The 21443-nt window shown below is 46.6% G+C and overlaps 1 protein-coding gene across 1 annotated transcript in view; it reads left to right on the top strand.

Moving 5' to 3' along the window:
• Positions 1 to 743: 743 nt before the first annotated feature.
• The window catches only part of LOC144099222 (hepatocyte growth factor receptor-like), a 78978-nt gene continuing 58278 nt past the window's right edge, over positions 744 to 21443 (top strand). The window contains exons 1-4 of the mRNA XM_077632368.1: positions 744 to 850; positions 14431 to 15626; positions 18790 to 18972; positions 19872 to 20003. Coding sequence (XP_077488494.1) covers positions 14532 to 15626; positions 18790 to 18972; positions 19872 to 20003 — 1410 coding nt within the window. The 5' untranslated portion in view covers positions 744 to 850; positions 14431 to 14531. The remainder of the gene's footprint in view (positions 851 to 14430; positions 15627 to 18789; positions 18973 to 19871; positions 20004 to 21443) is intronic.

The raw sequence follows: 21443 nt of genomic DNA on the forward strand, positions 1-21443 counted from the left end.
TATTTTTTTTTTTACTTTTGCGCTGAAAACTCCATCTTTCCGGCAAAAACGCCCGCTTGTTTTCAGTGCTCAAGTTTGCTCCCGAGCTTCACCCATCTTTTGATGACATATGCTTGTACCTAGAATATCACAGTGGTTAGCGAGGTATTCATATATTTTATAAAATTGTCCAAGGCATAAAGTTTGAGAACGGGAGCATACGAGCAGTTTTACCGAATTGAGACATAGAACACAACTCTGCATTCACATTTCGTACCCTTAAATCAAACCAGCCGGACGATCGGCTTTGTAGCAGCGAGAAGGAAAGTCCTCCTCTTCAGATATTATGAAAGCGGTGAGCAAGAAGTCAGCGCTGCGCTTCTGTTCAGTACTGCATACGTAAAATAAAACATTGTCAATGAATAAACGTCCCCACAGCACGTGGGCTGGAGCGCTAAGACCTGGAAAACGTCCGCTTACGCTGCCTCCAGCAAAGAGAAAGGAGATAAATGTTGGACGAAACGGGATGATCACTCCATTGTGATTTGTTGATTAATGAGGAGAACCACATGTCTCAGCGCTCTAGCCTGGAATGCACACAAACAACAACGTAGCACGCACCGTCTTTTCCAACAAAGCACTGCAGGCTTCCATGAAAGCGGGTGCTCTGGCCAATTGCGATAAACGGCGGCGCTGCAGTACTGGCTGCGTCGATAACCCGGCTCAAGTATGCTTGCGTCCTAGCCCTCTTTCTCTCTGGATGATAAAAAATGGCCGGCTAGCATGAACGCTGGGCAGTTCAACTCTTCCGGTACGTGGTGATCCTGTTCGAGAGCGCCGCGCGCAGCAGACACTGCTTCGCTGCTATCAGGCAAGCAACGTAATATTCATACGCACGACGTTCTTCGCTAGAATAACTTTCCATGGAAACAGCGCAGCAGACGGGGCCAAGAAAGGAAGACAAACACACGGGCGCTCTCTTCCTTTCTTGGTCCCGTCTGCTGCGCTGTTTCCATGCAAAGAATGTACCAACTAGCCCGGCTTACTCCTTTACAGAATACCTTGCGTGTTGCGTTTAAGCAAACAGTGAAAGCTGTCAAGGATGGCACATGCAAAGACAAGAGCAGGTCCCTTGGACCTATCCTATGCATTGCCCCTGTGCTGTGTGTTGCTTTTGTGCTGTGCTTTCGTCATGCTGCAAACTACATTCTGATGTTTTTGTGGTGCCCGTCCTTTGCTGAAGAAATCGTATGTTTCGGGAATGCTTCGTTTATGGAAGGAAGCATTGGCGGATTGCAATATTTTGTCTACTTTATTGTTCCGCCCTAGTGCAAAGGGCTACTCGCATGTGTACAGTCTTTGTAAAAAGTATAGAGATCTGCTACTGAGCCTTGCAGCGCGACTGCTCTTGCATATACTCAGGGACCCCAACCTCACGAAGGTGGGAGGAACTTACGTGGCCAACTCTACCAAGCTTAGGGCTGTCCAACTTGCTTAAGGGCCCCGCTACACGGCTTGGAAGCAAACCCCTTGAGCTCTATTATTTTGACAGTCTGTACGTTATTTAGCGCATGCTGATGTACCCGTACACTGATTCCAGGTGTGAATCGCGTCAAGAACTTCGTTAAGTTGGTGTGACAGCATCCTGACCGAGGTTTTTCTTTGCGAAAACGATTTCATCCTGGACTTGATCTAGCTGTTATCGAATTTTATTTTAACAGGCTGTCTGATAGCTCATAGTGATCGCCTAAACCGCCAAGAGTCTGAAATAGTAAAATCAATGAAGTTTATAAATATCATGCTGCAAAACTTTATCTTGTCCCAAAGACTTACGTTCAGCGCACTCAGGTTTTGAAATAACTTTGGAGCTTAATTAAAATTTAATACGCAGAAATTTCTGCATTCTTCCGGCGTACTTCAAAGTATGAAGCCGCTCTGTGTTCTCCATCCAGAAACATACGCCCCTTTAATTTCAAGCAGCTATTCTCAGCCTAAATAAGCAAACAACCAATACCCCGTTTTTTCTAGGCATTACCCTGAATTTCAGCACACGTCTAATAATTTATTTTGTGACAGCGCGCCGTGTTACAGCAATTTCCCTTCTCCTCTGCCAATACGCTCTTCAATGCACGAGTCCACCACACTGAGGTCATGTGAAAAGATAATCCCCGTCAGCTAAACGCATATCCAGTGTAAAGAAGAAAGAAAGTTTCGCCTTAGTGACCTTTGCAAATTCACCAGTCTTGTCTACCTGTATTTGTCAGATTATAATTACCCTTGGTACAACGATATTCTGCACAATGAAGTTTTACCTACGTCACAAGGATCTGCTTCATGCGCTGCTTGTAATTTAACGTTAGCACAAGACTAAACAGGAAGACTACTGGTTGTGTCCGCAATGTCTAGTAAAATATATAATCATGCTACATAACTGCATCAGAGACTAGAAAAATTGTAGCGGCGACGACCACCTAGCCCTCAATAAACCCTTTACCGTTGTTCTTTTTGAAACCTTCTGGAAATAGCGAATCATCGTCATTATCAGCGCGCCCACTGCAGGGCAAAAGCCTCTCCCACGTCTCCATTTAATCCTGTCCTTTGCCTGCCGCGACCACCGTATGCCCGCAAACTTCTTAATTTCATCTGCCCACCTAACATTCTGCCGCCCCCTGCTACGCTTGCCTTCTCTTGGAGTCCACTCCGTCACCCATAAGGACCAGCGGTTATCTTTCCTTCGTATTACATGTCCTGCCCAAGCGCATTTCTTCCTCTTGATTTCGACTAGGTTGTCATTAACACGCGTTTGTTCCCTCACCCATTCTGCCCACTTCCAGTATCTTAACGTTACACCTTTCATTTTTCTTTCCATGGCTGGCTGTGTTACTCTTAACTTGAGCTGAATCCTTTTTCTTAGCCTCCACGTTTCTGCCCCGTAGGTGAATACCGGTAAGATACAGCCGTTGTACACTTTTCTCTTGAGAGATATTGGTAAACTTCCATTCTTGATTTTAGAGAACCTGCCATATGCGCTCCACCCCATTCTTATTCTTCTAGTTATTTCTCTATCATGATCCGGATAAGCGGTCACTACGCTGCCCTAAGGAGTATTCCTTTACCACTTCCAGCACCTCGCTTCCAATTGTGAACTGCTGTTCCCTTGCTAAGCTGTTCAACATTGCCTTGGTTTTCTGCATGTTAATTTTTAGACCGACCGTTCTGCTCTGCCTGCCTAACTCATTGATCATGATTTGCAGTTCACCTCCTGAGTGACTCAGCAAGGCAATGTCTTCAGCGAATCGCAAAATATTCAGATATTCTCCATTAACTCTTATCCCGACTGTTCCCGATTGAGGCCTCGTAATACCTCCTGTAAACAGGCGGTGAATAGCATCGGCGAGAGCATGGCTTCCTTCCTGACGCCCTTCCTTATTGAAATTTTATTGCTTACTTTATGGAGCTCTAACAATAATACTGACCATTACGGTACCATAAAAACGCTAACAATAAGTGTTCTTATTACTTGCTTCTTTTCTGAAGCGTTCCATTTTTGTGATGCTCCATACAAGCATAAAGTAAATATCGAAAGCAGTTTCTTCCGTGACGTGGAACTGTTGCATGACTGACCGATGCATCTGGTGCTTTTTTTATTTCTCAGGATTAGACATTATGCCGTAAGTACGCTAAGATTCGGTATTTCTTCAAAACGAAGCTAAAGTACCCTAATTTACATCTCATGCAAAACCACTATTCTGATAAATTTGAATGGCGCAAAAAAACCAACACAGGAAGACAGAGAGATAGAAAGCGCGCCTACTACCAACTGAGTTTATTGCAGAAAACACCCGCTTTATGCGCCAGTACATTATTATTATCAGTTCATTATCTCAGCCAGAACAAGCAAACAGGAAAGAATGTACAGATTCAGGACCGTATTTATACATAAATGCCAGTGCGTTACTGTTCCCAGAACAAGGTATGAAAAAAATTAGGAAACACGATACCAAGATCGATTAACATGATCTACGCATGACAATCTAAAGAAAGACTGCCGCCATGTGGAAGACGTTGAAGTAACGAGCGTTAGCAGTTTGGTTTAATAGACGAAGAAAGCGAAGAAGAACGCGCCCGTTGTCCAGTTAACCCTTCAAGATACGTCCCAAACGGAACTTGCTTCGTCTGGGGGGTCAAGACGGGCCTAGAATTCTCCTTGTGACGCGATATAGTAACTCTTGAATTAGTAATTTCATGTATACAATGTTTACGTATTATTTAATTGTGCTCTTATTTCTATATCACAACCTGTAGGGTCTTATTTTCCTACCAAATTCGGTACACAGCTGTACCCGGACGGGTGCCCCTTGTCGGAGTATATTTAGCGCAACAAATGTATGCACATACAACGTACCGTCACGGGACAGTTTTCCTCCCGTTGTAGGATATTTTTGGAGCGTGAGGGGGGAAAGAGATTGTAGGGCACTACCAATTTCAATGGCCGCCATTTTAGATTCGAGGAACCGAAACTATGCCGCTATTTCGTCCCCTGACGTCATTCTCACCTAGTCCCACCCCTATCCATCGTATTGTACCGAGACGTCATCATTGGCACGCGGCAGGTGGTTGTTTCTACAATGCTATTGTAGATGTTATAATAAACTGCACATCTCCAACCAAAATTTAAACTTTAACCCAACGTTTCACCCGCCGCGGTGGCTCAGTGGTTAGGGCGCTCGACTACTGATCCGGAGTTCCCGGGTTCGAACCCGACCGCGGCGGCTGCGTTTTTATGGAGGAAAAACGCTAAGGCGCCCGTGTGCTGTGCGATGTCAGTGCACGTTAAAGATCCCCAGGTGGTCGAAATTATTCCGGAGCCCTCCACTACGGCACCTATTCTTCCTTTCTTCTTTCACTCCCTCCTTTATCCCTTCCCTTACGGCGCTGTTCAGGTGTCCAACGATATATGAGACAGATACTGCGCCATTTCCTTTCCCCAAAAAACCAATTATTATTATTAACCCAACGTTTCGAAGCCGACTCGGCTCCTTCATCAGGAGTGACTGAGGGCAGTAGCTAGCGTCTTTTAAGTATGGAGGGGAGGGGGGGGGGTGAAAAGAGCAACAGCTGTGTCGCGAAAGGCGCGGGGGAGGGGGGTAGGCTGTTAGTCACGCTGGTGCACTGCAGGGAGGTCCTGAATGGCGACTTTTTTTCTTTGCTTTGAAGAGCGAAGTCCCTGGGCATATACAGGGGGCAGGTTTCCTTTTGTGCGGTTGATATTGTTCGGGGTGGTTTGGATATGCCAGGATTCCAGAAGGAGCCTCTTGCGGTAATTTGTTTCGGTTCCGAGAATGCGGGTTTCTTCAAAGTTGATTCTATGGTCGGAGTCCTCGGAATGTTCGGCTACTGGATTGCGCTCTCTTGCGAATTAACGGACGTCGTTTTTATTTTCCCGAATTCTTTCTTTGAAATTTTTGGTTTCGCCGATATAGCTTGCGTCGCAGTCGGCGCATGGAATTTGGTAGACAATGGCTTATAGACCGTTTACAGCGCGCGGTTCTTCCCTTTGAGACCAGATGGCGCCACAGGTTCGCTAGGAACACGGCGCCATTACGGGCCTCTTAAGTCGCCAGCGTGTACCCCTCGACACAGCCGTGCAAAATATCGCGGGTGGCTGCCCAGTGTGTTTTTTCTATGAATATGTGGAAAGGCAGAGGAAATACATGCTGTGTTGCGGATCGCAAAAATTGCGACAGGGAGTTAAAGGTGCGGGATGCGATCGTTTGCGATCGTCACGGAACCGGGCTGCATAAGGACGTACTGCCCCTTCTCGCACCCGTTCGGCATGCATGCACCCTTAACGAACGGGCGAACGCAACAAACATGTTCGCGAGTGCTAGATACCCAATAAAGTAAGAAAGGTTTCCACCTTGGAAAATCTGCGAGGGTAAGTGAACTACATAGACGCATGAACAAGCTGTCCCGCCGCCGAAACCGTCACTTGTGCTTTCAGGTGCTGTGCAGTTGCATCCGCGTGTGTAGCGAGACCCGTTTGCTCGTACGTTAAGGTGCGCGGCGATCAGTAGCAGGAGCGCCCGAGGACGAATTAGGAACGAAGAAGAAAGATGACTTCCGGTCCTACATACCGCTACTGCAGATTATGCAGAGCACAGGCGCGCGTGTCGACAACGTTTACCGTCAGGCCGTGTATTACATGACATCCTGGTCCTAATGTTGAACTTCGGTTCAAGTAGCGCGGTTTTCGTGGATCATATTCGGAATAAAGCATTTCCGTTACGGCTGGCGTGTTTGGTGGTTGTCACTTCATCGAGGTCCATGCGAGACAATCACTAAATGTGAGTCCGCAGGCCAGCGCTCAGAGTGAAGCTGAGTACTTACCACCAAAGAGACCTCGAGGATTTTCAAGTCCGCATATCGAGCGTAGAGCGTAGAGCGTACCACAATATTATATGGGAGCATGGCATAACTGTGAACTTCGTGTACTATTAACGCGTTTCTATGCGCGCCTTCTAACAATAATATCGCGGAATCCATCGAAACGCACCTCAGCTCCTGAAGACTCCTTTAAGCATGGCGCTGCTATCATGACAGTTAACATTTGTGAGTCTATTTATTTTTGTCGCTCTTCTGTGTTAAAGAAACCAGTAGAAAATATTTTAGGCTTCCTTATCAGCATCGCTAACAGGATGTAAACAAATGCGTGCGACGTGCATGTGAGCGTCTTAGAGCAGTGCCTGCATGCATGTACACAGCACGACAACAATTTGCGCTGCCGCTACAGCAATAAACCTTGCCGCTTTAGATAATAACAATGAAAAAGAAAACATTCAGCAAAGCCTTCAGTGGATGCAAAGAAAAGCATGCAGGCGACCCATTCCTAGGCTCAAATAGGGAGAGCTGAGCGGCTCTCCGCGACACGAAGCCCGATCACGTTTTCACGTCTCGAGTGATCAAACTAGGGGTCTCACATGTCCTTCGAAGCTTTGGCCCAACCCTAGTGTCGTCTGCCCACTCCTTTTCAACCGCATCAGCCGAAACACGGCCTCTCGGAGCCGAACCATCAGGCGCAGCAGCCGTCGTGAAGAGGCGGGCGCCGAGCAGTCAGGAGGCGCGTAATGGCGGCGTGATCACGTGAACAAAGATGGCAGCCCCCATGATACCGGGCTGTAAAGCCTGTATACCCCTGTCACACGGGCATTTCGAGGGCCCTCGAACCGATAGTCTATCGACTCAAAGGCGATCGAGCGCTGCCACACGGGCAGTTTCAATGGCCATCGAGTCAATAGCCTATCGAGTCAACGGAGTAGCGCAGAACTCCATCATGATTTCGAGGGCCTTCGAGCGCTGCCCAAGGTTGCTAGCGTTGCTTCGAGCGGCGCCAAGCGCACTTTCGTACACGACATATTCACGGTGCAAAAACATGAACAAACATTATTCGCATAAAGTTTAATGCAAGCAGCCTGTAAAATTATTTTAAAATTATATTAGTCTGGTTTTAAGTGCATTAAGCGCATTAATTTTGCGTTGCAGTCTTTGCGTTGCTTGCGTACTTAACGTTTACAACATGGCGGCACCCTGCCCGCCCGCTTCACAGCGATAACAGCTTCGTCGCTAATCCCTCAAAGCAATATCGTGTTCCAAGCTGTTGTATTCGCCTTCAATTTGCCCATTCTTACCCTCGCATAAAGTTTCAAGAGGCAAATAGCTCTTGTTTTTCAGATATCATGGCGATTTCCCAGGTCTTAAGCCTGACGAAGCAGCGCTCCGACGCAGTTGGACTGGCTTGGTTTTGGCTCGTCTTGTATTAGTGTGGCTATAGCAGTGTATGCATATGTCCGTCGCGTACGTGCAATTAAAAGGGTTTTGAACGACTTTCGCGTATGCCTGTATTTCAGCATTTAGTATACATTTATTAAATATTTTTGTTATTTTTCCAAAATTCAATGTAGCGATTGTGGCGCCACACATCCGTGGCGTAAGACACGAGAACCATTTCAATGGCCATTGAGATTTGCCGTGTAGCAGCGGCGAGTTCGATGGCGATTGAGAATCTCGAAGACCCTCGACTCGAGGGTGATTGAAACTGGCCGTGTGACAGGGGTATTAGGCTCTTTTTCTCGGCGGCCGATCTTTGGGAACGGGTAGGCAAAGCGCAACAGTGTTTGTGGGCTTGTGCGCAACCTGGAGACCCGATTTTTTCAGGATTCGGGCGATGGTATCGCTGACACCTCCGACATAAAATAAAGTGACGTATTTTGGTGGTGGCGTTGGTCTTTGTGCGTTGATTTCTTGATGAATGTTGTGTTTTTTAATAATAATAATTGGTTTTGGAGGGAAACGAAATAGCGCAGTATCTGTCTCATATATCGTTGGACACCTGAACCGCGCCGTAAGGGAAGGGATAAGGGAGGGAGTGAAAGAAGAAAGGAAGAAAGAGGTGCCGTAGTGGAGGGCTCCGGAATAATTTCGACCACCTGGGGATCTTTAACGTGCGCTGACATCGCACAGCACACGGGCGCCTTAGCGTTTTTCCTCCATAAAAACGCAGCCGCCGCGGTCGGGTTCGAACCCGGTGTGTTTTTTACGTCGAATGGTTTTTTGAATAGTCTTTTGAAAGTTGAGACACATTGCAGCACAGAACTTGACAGAAAAAAAGAACAACGCACGATATTCAAAGAACTCATCATGAACGGCCACCCAAAAGGCTATTCAGAAAACCATGTTTTCTACGTCGAAAGGTTTTTTGAATAGTGTTTTGGGTAGCCGTTCATGATGAGTTCTTTGAATATCGTGCGTTGTTCTTTTTTTCTGTCAAGTTCTGTGCTGCAATGTGTCTCAACTCTTCTGAACAGCGTCTTCACCACTGATGCTTTATGGACTGTCGGGTGGTTCGAAGAGAAGTGGAGATACCGGCCTGAGTGGGTTCGTTTGCGGTATACGGAGAATTGAAGGGTATTGTCGTTTCGGGACACGAGGACGTCCAAAAACGGCTGGGACTTTTCTTGTTCTACCTCTAGCATGAACTGAATGACAGTTTCTACGGAGTTTAAATGACGGAGAAAAGTTTGAGTCTCTGATTTTTTTTATGACGGCGAAGCATACCACGACATACCTGAGGAAAATCTGCAAGATTTTACTCAGGTATGTCGACGACTGCTTCGCCATCCTCAAAAAATCTTAGAATCAAAATATCGTTCGTCATTATGTAGCCGAACATTCCGAGGACTCCGACCATAGAATCAACTTTGAAGAAACCCGCATCCTCGGAACCGAAACAAATTACAAGAGGCTCCTTCTGGAATCCTGGCATATCCAAACCACCCCGAACAATGTCAACCGCACAAAAGGAAACCTGCCCCCAGTATATGCCCAGGGACTTCGCTCTTCAACGCAACGAAAAAAAGTCGCCATTCAGCACTTCCCTGCAGTGCGCCAGCTTGACTAACAGCCTAAATCCCCCTCTCCCGCGCTTTTCGCGACACAGCAGTCGTTCTTTTCACCCCCCCCCCCCTCCCCTCCATACTTAAAAGACGCTAGCTACTGCCCTCAGTCACCCCTGATGAAGGAGCCGAGTCGGCTTCGAAACGTTGGTTAAAGATAAAATTTTGATTAGAGATGGGCAGTTTATTACAAGTCTTCAAACCCAACCAGACAGGCAAATGTGTCAAAATGTTTAGTTTTCAATCTATTGTAGATGTTGCTGCAAGTCTCTGTGGGAGATATGCGGGTTTCAAGTTGCTGCCACAGATGGCGCTGTGATCTCATGGTGGTATCAGACCCCACGAAATCTCGAAACCTCATGAGGACGAGCTAACACTCTTAAAATACAGAACCCGGCCTCTGAGTTCAACCGACGAAGTGCTTATGCACGTGGGCCCCCTTTGTGTATGTGAAATGCCTCTGATAACGTCCCTTTCGACGCGCTCTCTTCCTTTGCCGATAAACTTTGCTCCTTGCAGTACTGGCTGGCAATCTTCACAATCTCTGCAGTGACCAGGGAAGTTCCTCCTTTCATTGCTTTTATTGTCCGTTGGTGTTCACCCGCTCTCTCGCTCAGGCAACGGCCGGTCTCGCCACACTAAAAGCCCATCTCCCCGCTTTCTGAACTAAGCTGTAAGGTCTTAAGCATCTCAATTTCTCTCTTAAAAAGCATACTAAGAGAAGATTTTCAGAATGAAAAAACCAGAAAAATTTTACGAAAGAATACACACTATCCAAATGCTATTTTCCACGCCCAAAACGCAGTATTAATCTATTAGTAAGGGCTGTAAGCCACCAGTGGATAGCCGTATCCCATTGCTTGTCATAGATAACACCGGTATCGCAAATTTTGTACATTTTTCTCTACAATGTCCGGACCATCATCTCAGGCTGCACCATTTCTCTGCCTCATAGTGCCTATGTGTGAACTATACCACGTGGAAAGGAAGGATTTTGTTCCTTGTAAACAGTAGTGAGCGTTTGGTGTTTTGTTATCGTGTATGTCGAGAACTGCTCATTGTGCAAAAACTTCCTTCTTAAGCTCTCCATCTGCCCCGAAACTGCCAACCATGGTAGAGGAAGACTTGAGTGCCTGTAAACACTTCGGTCCCATGAACAGCAAACGGTTACACCGATAACTTCCTCGCATCGATGTGTTTACACCCAACCCTCGCAGTTGCCTCGATAGAAGAAGAATAGACAACCGTAAGAGAAGGCTGGGTGCACTATCCGTTTGAGGGGGATACGTCCTCTCGACCTGGAGATGCTGACAAGGAAGTGCGAGGTACAACATCACTGCCTACGCCAGCGTTGCAGCAAATTGCGACACTACCATTTTGGCTGGTGGAAAAGAGTACACAGAAGAAAATTTCTAATTTAGTGACTGTTAATACATTGTATATTACGGAATGTTGACTTGGACCGGCAAGAAATAGCTATATATATTACTAAATTTTTAGGTGACAGTGAGAAACTACCTTGGACGAAGCACACTTTATCTAGCGCTCCACCTTATACCATGAGTGCAAGCTGTATTTAGCCAAATATTATTGAAAATATACCAAGACAATATAGATGGAGTAAACCTCAATTTTCAGAACGCCGTCGCGGTGGCTCAGTAGTTATGGCAGTCAGTTGTCTACCCGAAACACGTGAGTTCGATCCCCGCCGCGGCGGTCGAATTTCAATGGAGGCAGAATTCTAGAGGCTCGTGTACTGTGCGATGTCAGTGCACGTTAAAGAACCCCAGTTGGTCGAAATTTTCTCTGGAGTCTGTGAGTTACGATGTAGTTCCTTGCTTCCGAAATCGACTATTTTTATCTTTCCCGACCGCCGACCAAGAGCGCAGCTTTGTTTATGCCTGCGTATAGATGTCCGGAACTGGCGGGCCCGCTGTTTTCCGCATTGAGTGCGGCCCCAGTCAAAGGTGTTAATTTGAATTTGAATTTCGCCTCCGAACCCCATTGCTTGTTTTCGCCTTGTCAAACTCGCGACACCACCAAACGCGGCGCAGTTGTCTTCGTTAAGCTTTAGATTGTAGCTTTTTAATGCGAAGAGCATTAGAAGGCCCATGGCGAAAAAACGTGGCGCAGTCGTGCTGCATGACGCATAGGAAGACAGAACAAAAACAACAGAAGGAGAGAACACGAAAGGCGTAAAGGGGGAAGGGGGATACGAGAGCGAGGAAAAAATAGAAAGCGCGCGAACGGGCCTGGGAGTGTGTGTCGGGCGGTTAAGGAAATGGGTGGGGTGCGTTCCCAGATTCAGCGCAGAGGATCATGCGAATGTCGTCTGTTAGCTCTACTTCTGGTTCCAAATTTCTTCCCCTGTTCGCTTACTTCACGGCATTCTCTGTGTTAACATCGCTTCTTACATTAATTTATTTGCACTGCAACACAGCTGATTGTATTGAATCATCTCAAGACCGACACGACGGCGACTCTGCTTGGTTTCGTGGTGTGTTTTCGCAAGAAATGCAACCAAAACTATGTAAATAGTAGGAGGCTTTCTATGCGTATGCAGTGCGATGTGCTGAGATGCGCTGTGCACATTGGCATGTATGCATAGTAATATAGCCCACTGGATGCTTTTTCATGCTGTGACGGAAATACATCCATCGTATACTAAACTTTGCACGTTTCAGCCCTCAATAATGCAGCGAAAAAAAAAACAAATATGTTATGACCGACGCGTTAAGCTAGTTCAAACACGCGTGAAACCTATTGCCGTGCATACACAGAGCAGCCAGCCTACGTTGGGATATTAATTACAACCACGACAAAGACCCTTACCTTTCGTTATTGTCAATATCTGCGCTCAGGAGGCGTTCATCCGCAGCGCACGTGTATTTTACGGTGATGCTGTACAAAAACCGATGTCGCAGAACAATTACATGAGTGAATAAACGGTGCACGCATGCATGGCAATTCCTACACAAAAGGCAGTGTGTGGGAGAAAATTGTAACCGGAAGTAGCTGGCGGCCGATTTTTCCATGGTTCTTTGCGTTCACTTCGGAAACGCACCTCATCTACAGAGGCGTTTTTCGAACAACTGAGTGGCGCGCGCGCGCGGAGCTTGCACTTGTCTCACGCCCTAGACGCGTGGCATGACGTTCATGTAAGTGAGATGCGAGATCGTCGGTTGGTTTTTGAGGAAAGGAACTGGGACAGCAAATGTAATAGTAATAATAATAATTGGTTTTTGGGGAAAGGAAATGGCGCAGTATCTGACTCATATATCGTTGGACACCTGAACCGCGCCGTGAGGGAAGGGATAAAGGAGGGAGTGAAAGAAGAAAGGAAGAACAGGTACCGTAGTGGAGGGCTCCGGAATAATTTCGACCACCTGGGGATCTTTAACGTGCACTGACATCGCACAGCACACGGGCGCCTTAGCGTTTTTCCTCCATAAAAACACAGCCGCCGCGGTCGGGTTCGAACCCGGGAACTCCGGATCAGTAGTCGAGCGCCCTAACCACTGAGCCACCGCGGCGGGGGAGCAAATGTGTCACATCTCGTTGGACAACCGAACCGCGCCGTAAGGAAAGGGAGGAATGTGGGAGATAATGAAGAGAGAAAGAGGATCCTTAGCGGAGGCCTCCGGAATAGTTTCGACGACCTGGGGATATTTAACGTGCACCTACATCGCACAGCAAACGGGTGCCTTTGTACTTTGCCCCCATCGAAACGCAGCCGCCGCGGTCGGGTTCGAACCCGGGAACTCCGGCTCAGTAGCCGAGTGAGATCGTCAGCAGTTTTAAAGAACAGATTTCATCACGGAGTGGGGTGAGGGGCAGACGTAAGCGTGGTGCCGACAACGTGTTGGCTGCCGTTCCTTCAAGGAACAGAACTATGACCCAGTCAAGAAACGACGTCACATATAGAACGGACAGCTGGGTTCAGAAAAGAAGGGAAGGAGAAGAAGCAAGCAGAAACAGCAAGCAATCAAAGTACAGTAAAATGTGAGAAAGTAGAAAGAAATGTTGTGAGTGAATTGTAAAGCGAATTCGGAAAAGCGGAACCTAAGCACAGGAGTGTCAGTAATCATGCAAATGATTCATGAGATTGCATTTCTGTTGGATCGACCATCGGTGGCCAACTAATCTTTTTTCTGTACGCCTCATTCAATTCTTTCTTCTCTGCCGAAAATTTTGTACGAAGCCGTCTTTGTTCTCTCTTTTTTCGCTTTGTGTGTCGTCTTGCGATTTGTCTCTGTTTGCGCTAAAAAAAATTGACAAAGTGTTCTATAATTACATATCCTTTCTCCTTCCAATTTCTTGAGCGGGCGGTTGTTCTGATTTTTCTGATGGCAGATGCCATCCTTCTGCTTTTCGATTCACTCTTTTTCTTGTGCCTCTCTTGTTAGCAAACCAGCTATTAAGTTCCCAGAAAGGCTTTCGTACCACGAAAGCTCGAGCAACGCGTAATTCATCCGAACGTGTAGCTTATGGTAGCACCAGAAGGGTGCAGTCTGAAACTGCCCTCTCAAGTCGAGCTCCTCATTTCTCGATTTCAGGCTGCCCAGCCGCGCAGCGATTCAATTGTGTTTTCTTCGTTTTCCATTTAGTTTCGCAATTCCAACGAGGGGTGTTTCGGCTGCAGAAGTAACAAAACTCTTGAAGAATACTTCCGGATTCTCAAATTTTTGGTCTACTGTAAGACAGAAATATAAAATAGAAAAACACCTGTGGGGAATTAAAAAGACAGGCCTTGCTCCCAGGAGCGCGGATCAAATTTGACGCCAGAAACCAGCAGACTGTGGCTATGCGGCATGTGTAAGACATCACTGCGCACACAGAGACTCTATGCGCACTCAGCTCCCACTCCCACAGACTTCAGCACCTGAGTTGTATATTAATATTAAATCAAGGCACCAACTGCAATAACTGTCTGTGCGTAAAATCTCTTCAGCCCGCAGAAGTGCTTATCACTGCCAAATTGTTTTTTTTTTTTTTTCAGAAACGGCCGATTCCAACACCCCATATGATTTCTGAAGGAAGCTGTGCAGTCTGCCAGACGCATGTATACTGGACACTTTCAGCAAGCTTTGGTTCGGCTAGATGTTAGTTCACGTGAAAACAGTGATATTTCTCGTTTTTTTACATATTGCGAGTGGTATGGATGTAACATATATAAATGAATTCAGAGCTCATCAAGCACCTCTTCAAAATGTCTTGTACATAGGACAGCATGGAGCCGCAGGCGTAGTAGTTTTAGCTGGACGCAATGCGCTTTACAAACTCTCGGCGAGTACTCTTTCGCTTGAAGCTATTCATTCCACGGGGCCCAAAAATGACAGTCTCCTATGCCCTCCGTACCCTCTCCACTGTGACAGCCAGAGGAGCGTAGCCGACAACGACAACCAAGTTCTCCTTCCGCTCAGCTCTGGTTCCAACATTCTCGCTTGCGGCACAGCTTATCAAGGAATTTGCTCAGTTCACCAGCTCGCGCAAGATTTAGAAGCTAGCCAACCCATGGAAAAGAATCTGAGAGTCAACTACCTCGCTTCAAGACGGAGCACCGCCGCTTTTTTTGGCAGCGGGAGCCATTCGGACGTGCTCTTCGTCGCATCGGCGTATGACGGCAGGCCTCGAGAATACGACCCTCACTTACTGTCGGCCAGAGTGTTCACCAAACCGAATTCCTTTCGTCTTCGTTCATTCACTCGAAACGTGAGTGATCTCTTGAAGAAATACCACCGTACCCGTTACGTGCATGGTTTCAGTTACAATGACTTTGCCTACTTCGTCACGTTACAGAACAAGGGCGCTTCCCACAACACCTTCGAGACACGCCTAGTTCGTGTGTGTGAAAGTGACCCTTCCTTCCTAACCTACGTGGAGCTACCGATAAGGTGTCCAAAGAAAGGTGGTCCCCTCAGTCCTTATAGGACGATTGCTGTCAGCGCGTCGCTACAGCATTCATCTACTGGAGCAAGCCACAAAGCAGGAGTTCTTGCCGTTGCTTTTGGAACTCCCTTTAAAGACCGCTGGGATGTCAGCGACCGACGCCAGGGCTCTGAGCTGTGCTTCTTTGACATGGATGCAGTGGAGACCGCATTCCACCAGATCGTCGAAAACTGCAACAAGGGCACGTCCAAGGCTAGGCTCTCACTCTTCTTCCACGACAAGTCGGACTTAAAATGCGTACGTATCGTTAGTGTTCTTGTCGATGTGACCATAAAATGATTTTCTAATAAACTTTCGCAAAGCAGAGAGAGAGAGAGACAGCTACGCTACCCTTCAATGCGCATGGGGAGTGCTCAGTGGATGAAGAGAAGCCCGCAGTTGTTGATCCTGCAGGGTGAAATAAAAAGGGATGTTGAAGATACTAAAACCGACTTTGCTTCTTAAACACTAAGCATGAATTACGCTTTGTGGAGTACATTATACTCTAGAGTACTTGCAAGAAGGGGCAAGAAGTGCGCAGTAAGAAGGACAGGAAGTTGGGCAAGTTGGTTAGAATGCTGGGTTGAAAAAGCGCACACAAAAACAAACAGTAGAAAGAGGTCTCAAAAGAACGCAAATTATTTCTTGGCACTTTTGTCCTTATACCCACATTTAGAATTATGCATGCTAACCCCTATGTGCAGGTATTTTATGCTCCTCATTGTCCAGAATACTTGTTGTTGCCAATGAGAGCTGAAATTTCCCTTTAAAAAACGTAGTTTTTTTTCCTTGGGGGGGGGGGGGGGGGGGGGTGAGCAATACAGGAAGATTTGGAAGAAAGTGGTAAGAAATCTATTTGGGGTATTACATGGGTCACGATATAATGATATACATTGCTTTTAGAGTGTGTGCGGAGGAATGGCTTACAAGATTAATTCTTCGGTAATGTGCAAGAACTTGGGCACGAGATTACAAGAGAGCACAAAATATTCGGCTAGTCACGCTGACGGTGTTAAGGCAAGCCAAGCCCTGCACAAGAAATTCCGGAAACCCTTTGTGATAACGCTGCTAAAATATTAACAGACACTTAACACAAGGCTACGACGAGTGGCTATAGCGCTAGTTACTGCGAGAAATGACTGACGAAATAATGAAGTGATGAATACCGAGTTTGTTAACGGTTCTTTTTCTTTATGAAACAACTGTAACGACCGCTACGGGATGCGATTAGTTCTCGGAATGTTTCCATTGATGCTTGCATTGCACCATCAACAGAAGTCTAGCTTCATCAGGGCGTTGCGAAAAGTGGTGGTTTTCTGTGAGGTCTATTTCTAACTCCAAGTTCTGGGACGCGAACTCCGCGATGAATGGCTTGTACGACATAATATTCACAAAACAATTTCCAAAGAGAAGTGTCAACGTGAGGCATCTAGGTACACTAATGCCGGAATAAAACGTGAACACGCTTTTTCCATTACAACCGGATACTTGGTAATGCTTCGGTAGGGTGTTTACCCCGAAATACGAGTGATGCTTTCTGTATAGTGCAGCCGAAAGTACACAGAATAAATATTTTGCTCTATACGCAGGCATTGTTCGCGTTTCATTCCTGCTGATTGTACATGTAACATTCGCAATCGAACCGATTTCCATGTAGGCACTCATAGCTCCATTTGTAATTTGCCCGTTCACTGCACCTACAAAGTTAGTGTCATTGGAATTTGTAAACAAAATATTGTTGAAAACATTAAAGGCGATCAAAAGAAAGTAGAGGAAATTATGGTAAAGCTTGACCTTGAAGGTGAGCTTACTTAACACGGACCCAACCAAGAATGCTTTACCTTGATGCACGAGAGCACTATGCTTTCACCGTAGCCGATCACGCCTCGTGTTAAGCTAAACACAGGCTAAACACAACGCAAAACCTTGAACTAACCAGGCAAAACACATGTTTTTGCACGTCTACTCGGTTTAACAACGTTAACACCCTACCAGTATTTTTTCACAGGCGCCTAAACTACTACTGCCAGCAGTGGCACGCATATCTACAGTACACACGTGACACCATTGAATGCAAAACTTGCCAGACCAAGGCAGCACGAGGCACGACAAAGTCTTCTTGCACAGGGTGGCCACGTGATTGGTTTTCCACCCACATATTTGTTATGGCTTATTGACAGAAGCCATGTCCTAATCCCTAATCTGCGATTGTTCATGCTGTACGTTGGTTATTTCCGCGGCGCTGTTGACTTCGAAGAAAAATTGGATTTCTTCGTGCAAGAATTTTTAGGAACTATCCTTTCCACTGAACTCAGGCGTGAAATATCGAGTCATTGCCTTAGCATAGAACTAGTGGTCACTTGCGCGGAAGCCGATCCTCTGGTGAGTCGCGAGCCATTCTCGTTGCCAAATGCAGTGTAAGTGCAGCCATGGTAGAGTGCTGACACGGGTTTTAACTTAGACTTATGCGCCAAGTGTAGCAGTCATTCTGGAGAAGTAGATACTTTTAACATTGCGCAGAGGTAATAGCGTCCATGTAATCCTGATTACCGGATGCCGGCCGCGTGCGCGTGTTGTTCCCGCTCCTGCCACTGCGCGTGAGCTGCCGGTGTCTGGTATATGTATACGCAAGTTCGTTTCCTCTATACTAAAACTCTCCATTATCCTTCTATACGTTACACATTTCGTTATAGGCCTGCTTATATTTACTTGTTCCTCTCGCTATGTCGACTCTCGTGGCCCGCATTTGCAAGCACTACTTGCCCTGTGTAGAGGGATTTCTCGAACACTTCCAGTGGTTCGCCGCTGATCCTAAACAGTTGTTCCCTTTGGAGACTGTTGTACATTTATTTAGTTTCCTTCGTAATAATTTTTACACCGGGCGTTATGTTTCACCTGTTAAGGTCTGCAAAATGCTGCAAAAGTTTTCCGCATGTTCCTTAGCCGAGCATTGTCATCAATCAGTAAGTCAGAGTTTACTAAGGTAACCTCCCTTACCTTTTATTCCCATCACGAACAGATAAAATTATTTTTCGTACCTATATGGTTAATGCCGACATTGCGTTAGTCATTTCAAGGGCAAGGTGGCACTTATTACGCGTCACGGCAATAGGTACGTAAGCGCTCATTGATCCTATATACTCAAACCTCTCTTGGTCGCTTGTGGCACAGAGGTAATTGTCTTTAAGCGATGCGTGTAGTCAGCTCTGCAACCAAAGCCGATGCTGACCAAAGAAATATACGCAAAAATAAAACTTCATAACAAGCCAGAACTTCCAGATCGGCTGGGAGACCCCCGCTAAAACTATATAATATAATGCACGCAAATAAAAAATAGCACTTTTAATTCCTTTCCCAGATATTTCAAGCTCATTCTTACTGAAGAGCAGATATTTGAATTTTGAAACGTTATTTCACATTTTTACAGAAGGAAACCAGCTGGAGCGCAAATATCTGCACACCCGGTGTAAACAGTTACATCGAGGGTCTGGAACCACTGACTGGGACAGCGACTATGGAGTTCAGACAGGGGCTCGCAACATCCGTCACACTCATGGAGCAAAATGGTGTCACCGTTGCGTGGGTGGGTGACAGCGAAGGGTACATCCACAAGGTAAGCGTAACATTGTTCATTTAGGGCAAGCTATATGATCCATCACACATCTGCCATCATTCATGTTCATTACATCACACCTTGTGAGATATGAGCGCGCCGCAGTACATTAAAGGTTTATTTCACGGGACCTTTAACCAGTACTTCTCACTAGACAGCGCGTCTAAATATATTACATGCGATAGCATTTTTTTTTTCACTTTGGCGAAAGCGAATAGCGCTAATAAAAAAAAATAGGCACGTCAGTTCACTCTCCACGAAAACAAATAATTTCACCTCATTTTCTTCCGGTACTTTTCTGGCTTCTGCTAGACTGAAACGTAACACGTGGTCTTCCTTTTGCCCCACTCGCCAAATTGTGCTTATGTGCCCCTAGTAGAGAGAAGGGCTTATGCGCTGGTCGCCTTTGGTTGTGTGCATTAAAGCGCTCTACATGACCAATAAACAAGCGTCACAAATGTTCAGGTTGCGCCTAAAGAGTATGCACGACTGCGTGCACAGGTATGATAGCTTCCAAGAATAATTATACTAAAAGTAAACCTAGAAAGTAATTAATCCAATGTAGTCCGGCGCTCTAAACGTGCCATACTCGTGCAAAATCAGTATTGCAAGGCGCTATTGGTCCCTGTTATGAAGAAACGCATTCTTTGCGTATGCGGAGCTCGTCCGGCGCATCAGCACTAAAGCGAGAGAAAGTGGTTCCTGCGCTTCAGGGGTGTCCTGTCCCTCCGCTAGTAAATTTTTTCACACCATTTCACTCTGCCTCCTTTTACTTTCCCTTTCCGGGTGGTTTTGAAACCAATACCGGCAGCCCTTTCCCTTGTACTCGATTTGTCACCCTCAGCGCCTTCACTTATTCCGGAGGGTGCCCTGTCCTATGTTGTTGTTTTTTTATTTAGGTGGTACGTGTCGGCGACTCATCAAAGCTTCTGTACTGGACAGACGTCTCAAACGGCGAGGGAACTCTTATAGAGAAGAGTACAGCTCTGGACAGCAAGGGAGAGTTCGGATATTTCTTGACGGGTGACAAGGTGGGCCGATCGCTTTTCTGATGACAAATTAACGCCGGTGTTTCGTTAAAACATTGACCATTAAGAGCTGGGCGACTGAAAGGCGTGTCTGGCGAGGATAATGCCAGAGTTTTCCTAGTTTTTCCACACTTTTGCAGAAGGTCTGCTGCAGTTGTCGGCGCACCGCGGTTGACCTTGGCGCGAGAATGAACGAGAACACGGAGGCGAACCTAGAGGAACTGTGGTGAAACTTTCAGTACGTCTGGTGCTACGTGCTGCGCTGCCGCCTGAACAGCGCAGTCGTGGTCCCGCGGTGGGCGAAGGAGCCCAAGTTATGCCCTGTAGCCCTGGTGACACCTGATAAGCTAGGAAACGGAGCGGCATGAGTTTCCGTCATTACGTAATGCACACAATGCCTAAAACGCGGATCCCGTGGCGCCATCTATCAGCACGGCCAGTAACCAGCTCTAATTTGTTGTTTTTCGACGGGGTGGTCGGTGGAGGCGGTGACGGCGGTGACGGCGGCGACCAACCGCGGCGAATGTCCCGAACGTTCTGTGCAGCACGGGCAGGCACTATCGCCTATTCTTCGACACGTGGCGAGCGCTGCTGGCGCAGGTCGCCAACCATAAACAGCAGCAAAGAAAACCGGGCGCGCTGTCGCTCGCGAAAGGAAGCTAAAGGAAAGAAAATTGGGTGCTGAGGGAGACTCCTTAAGTCTGGCGTGCGGCGCTCATTATATATGAGCCGTCCTAGATTACGGTATTACTTTCCTACAATGAATTGCATGTTTACAACTGCTCTCGACGAAGATGTAGCCTGCGAGTGATTTCTAGTTTGGTAAATTTTTTACCCCAGCATCTGACACAATGAAAGTTAGACGCACCGATTTTGTATTTAAATGCGTAGTTACTGTCCATCATACCTAAAATCTTTAGGCCACCGCCTGCAGACCGCTGCCAGTTTTATCTGCCCTTGCAGTCGGATAAAGAAATTTGATATCTAATTAATACACACACATGCAGCTTTCTTTGCCCAAATTTTACACAAGCGTGCCTTAAGAACTACCGCAATTTTTTTCCTGAAGACAGGAAAATGGTTAAGGGTGGCCGAGCGGTATTTCATGGCATCGCGAAACCCTAGGAAACGTGTTCGTTGTATACATAGTTATTCGGCATAGCCTCAACATATAGATTCTGAGCAGAGTTGTGTATAAGCATATATATGGCTCAATGTTTTGTACTTTCAATCCCAGCGGCAATGTCAAAGAAACTTTTTCTAACCAAGGTTTTTATTTGCTTTGTTGGAAGCCTCGAAATTCTTGTCCAGCCAAGTATAGTTGTTGTTCCCGGGTTCGAACCCGACCGCGGCGGCTGCGTTTTTATGGAGGAAAAACGCTAAGGCGCCCGTGTGCTGTGCGATGTCAGTGCACGTTAAAGATCCCCAGGTGGTCGAAATTAT

Source organism: Amblyomma americanum, chromosome 7 (genome assembly GCF_052857255.1).
Source record: "Amblyomma americanum isolate KBUSLIRL-KWMA chromosome 7, ASM5285725v1, whole genome shotgun sequence".
NCBI lineage: Eukaryota > Metazoa > Arthropoda > Arachnida > Ixodida > Ixodidae > Amblyomma > Amblyomma americanum.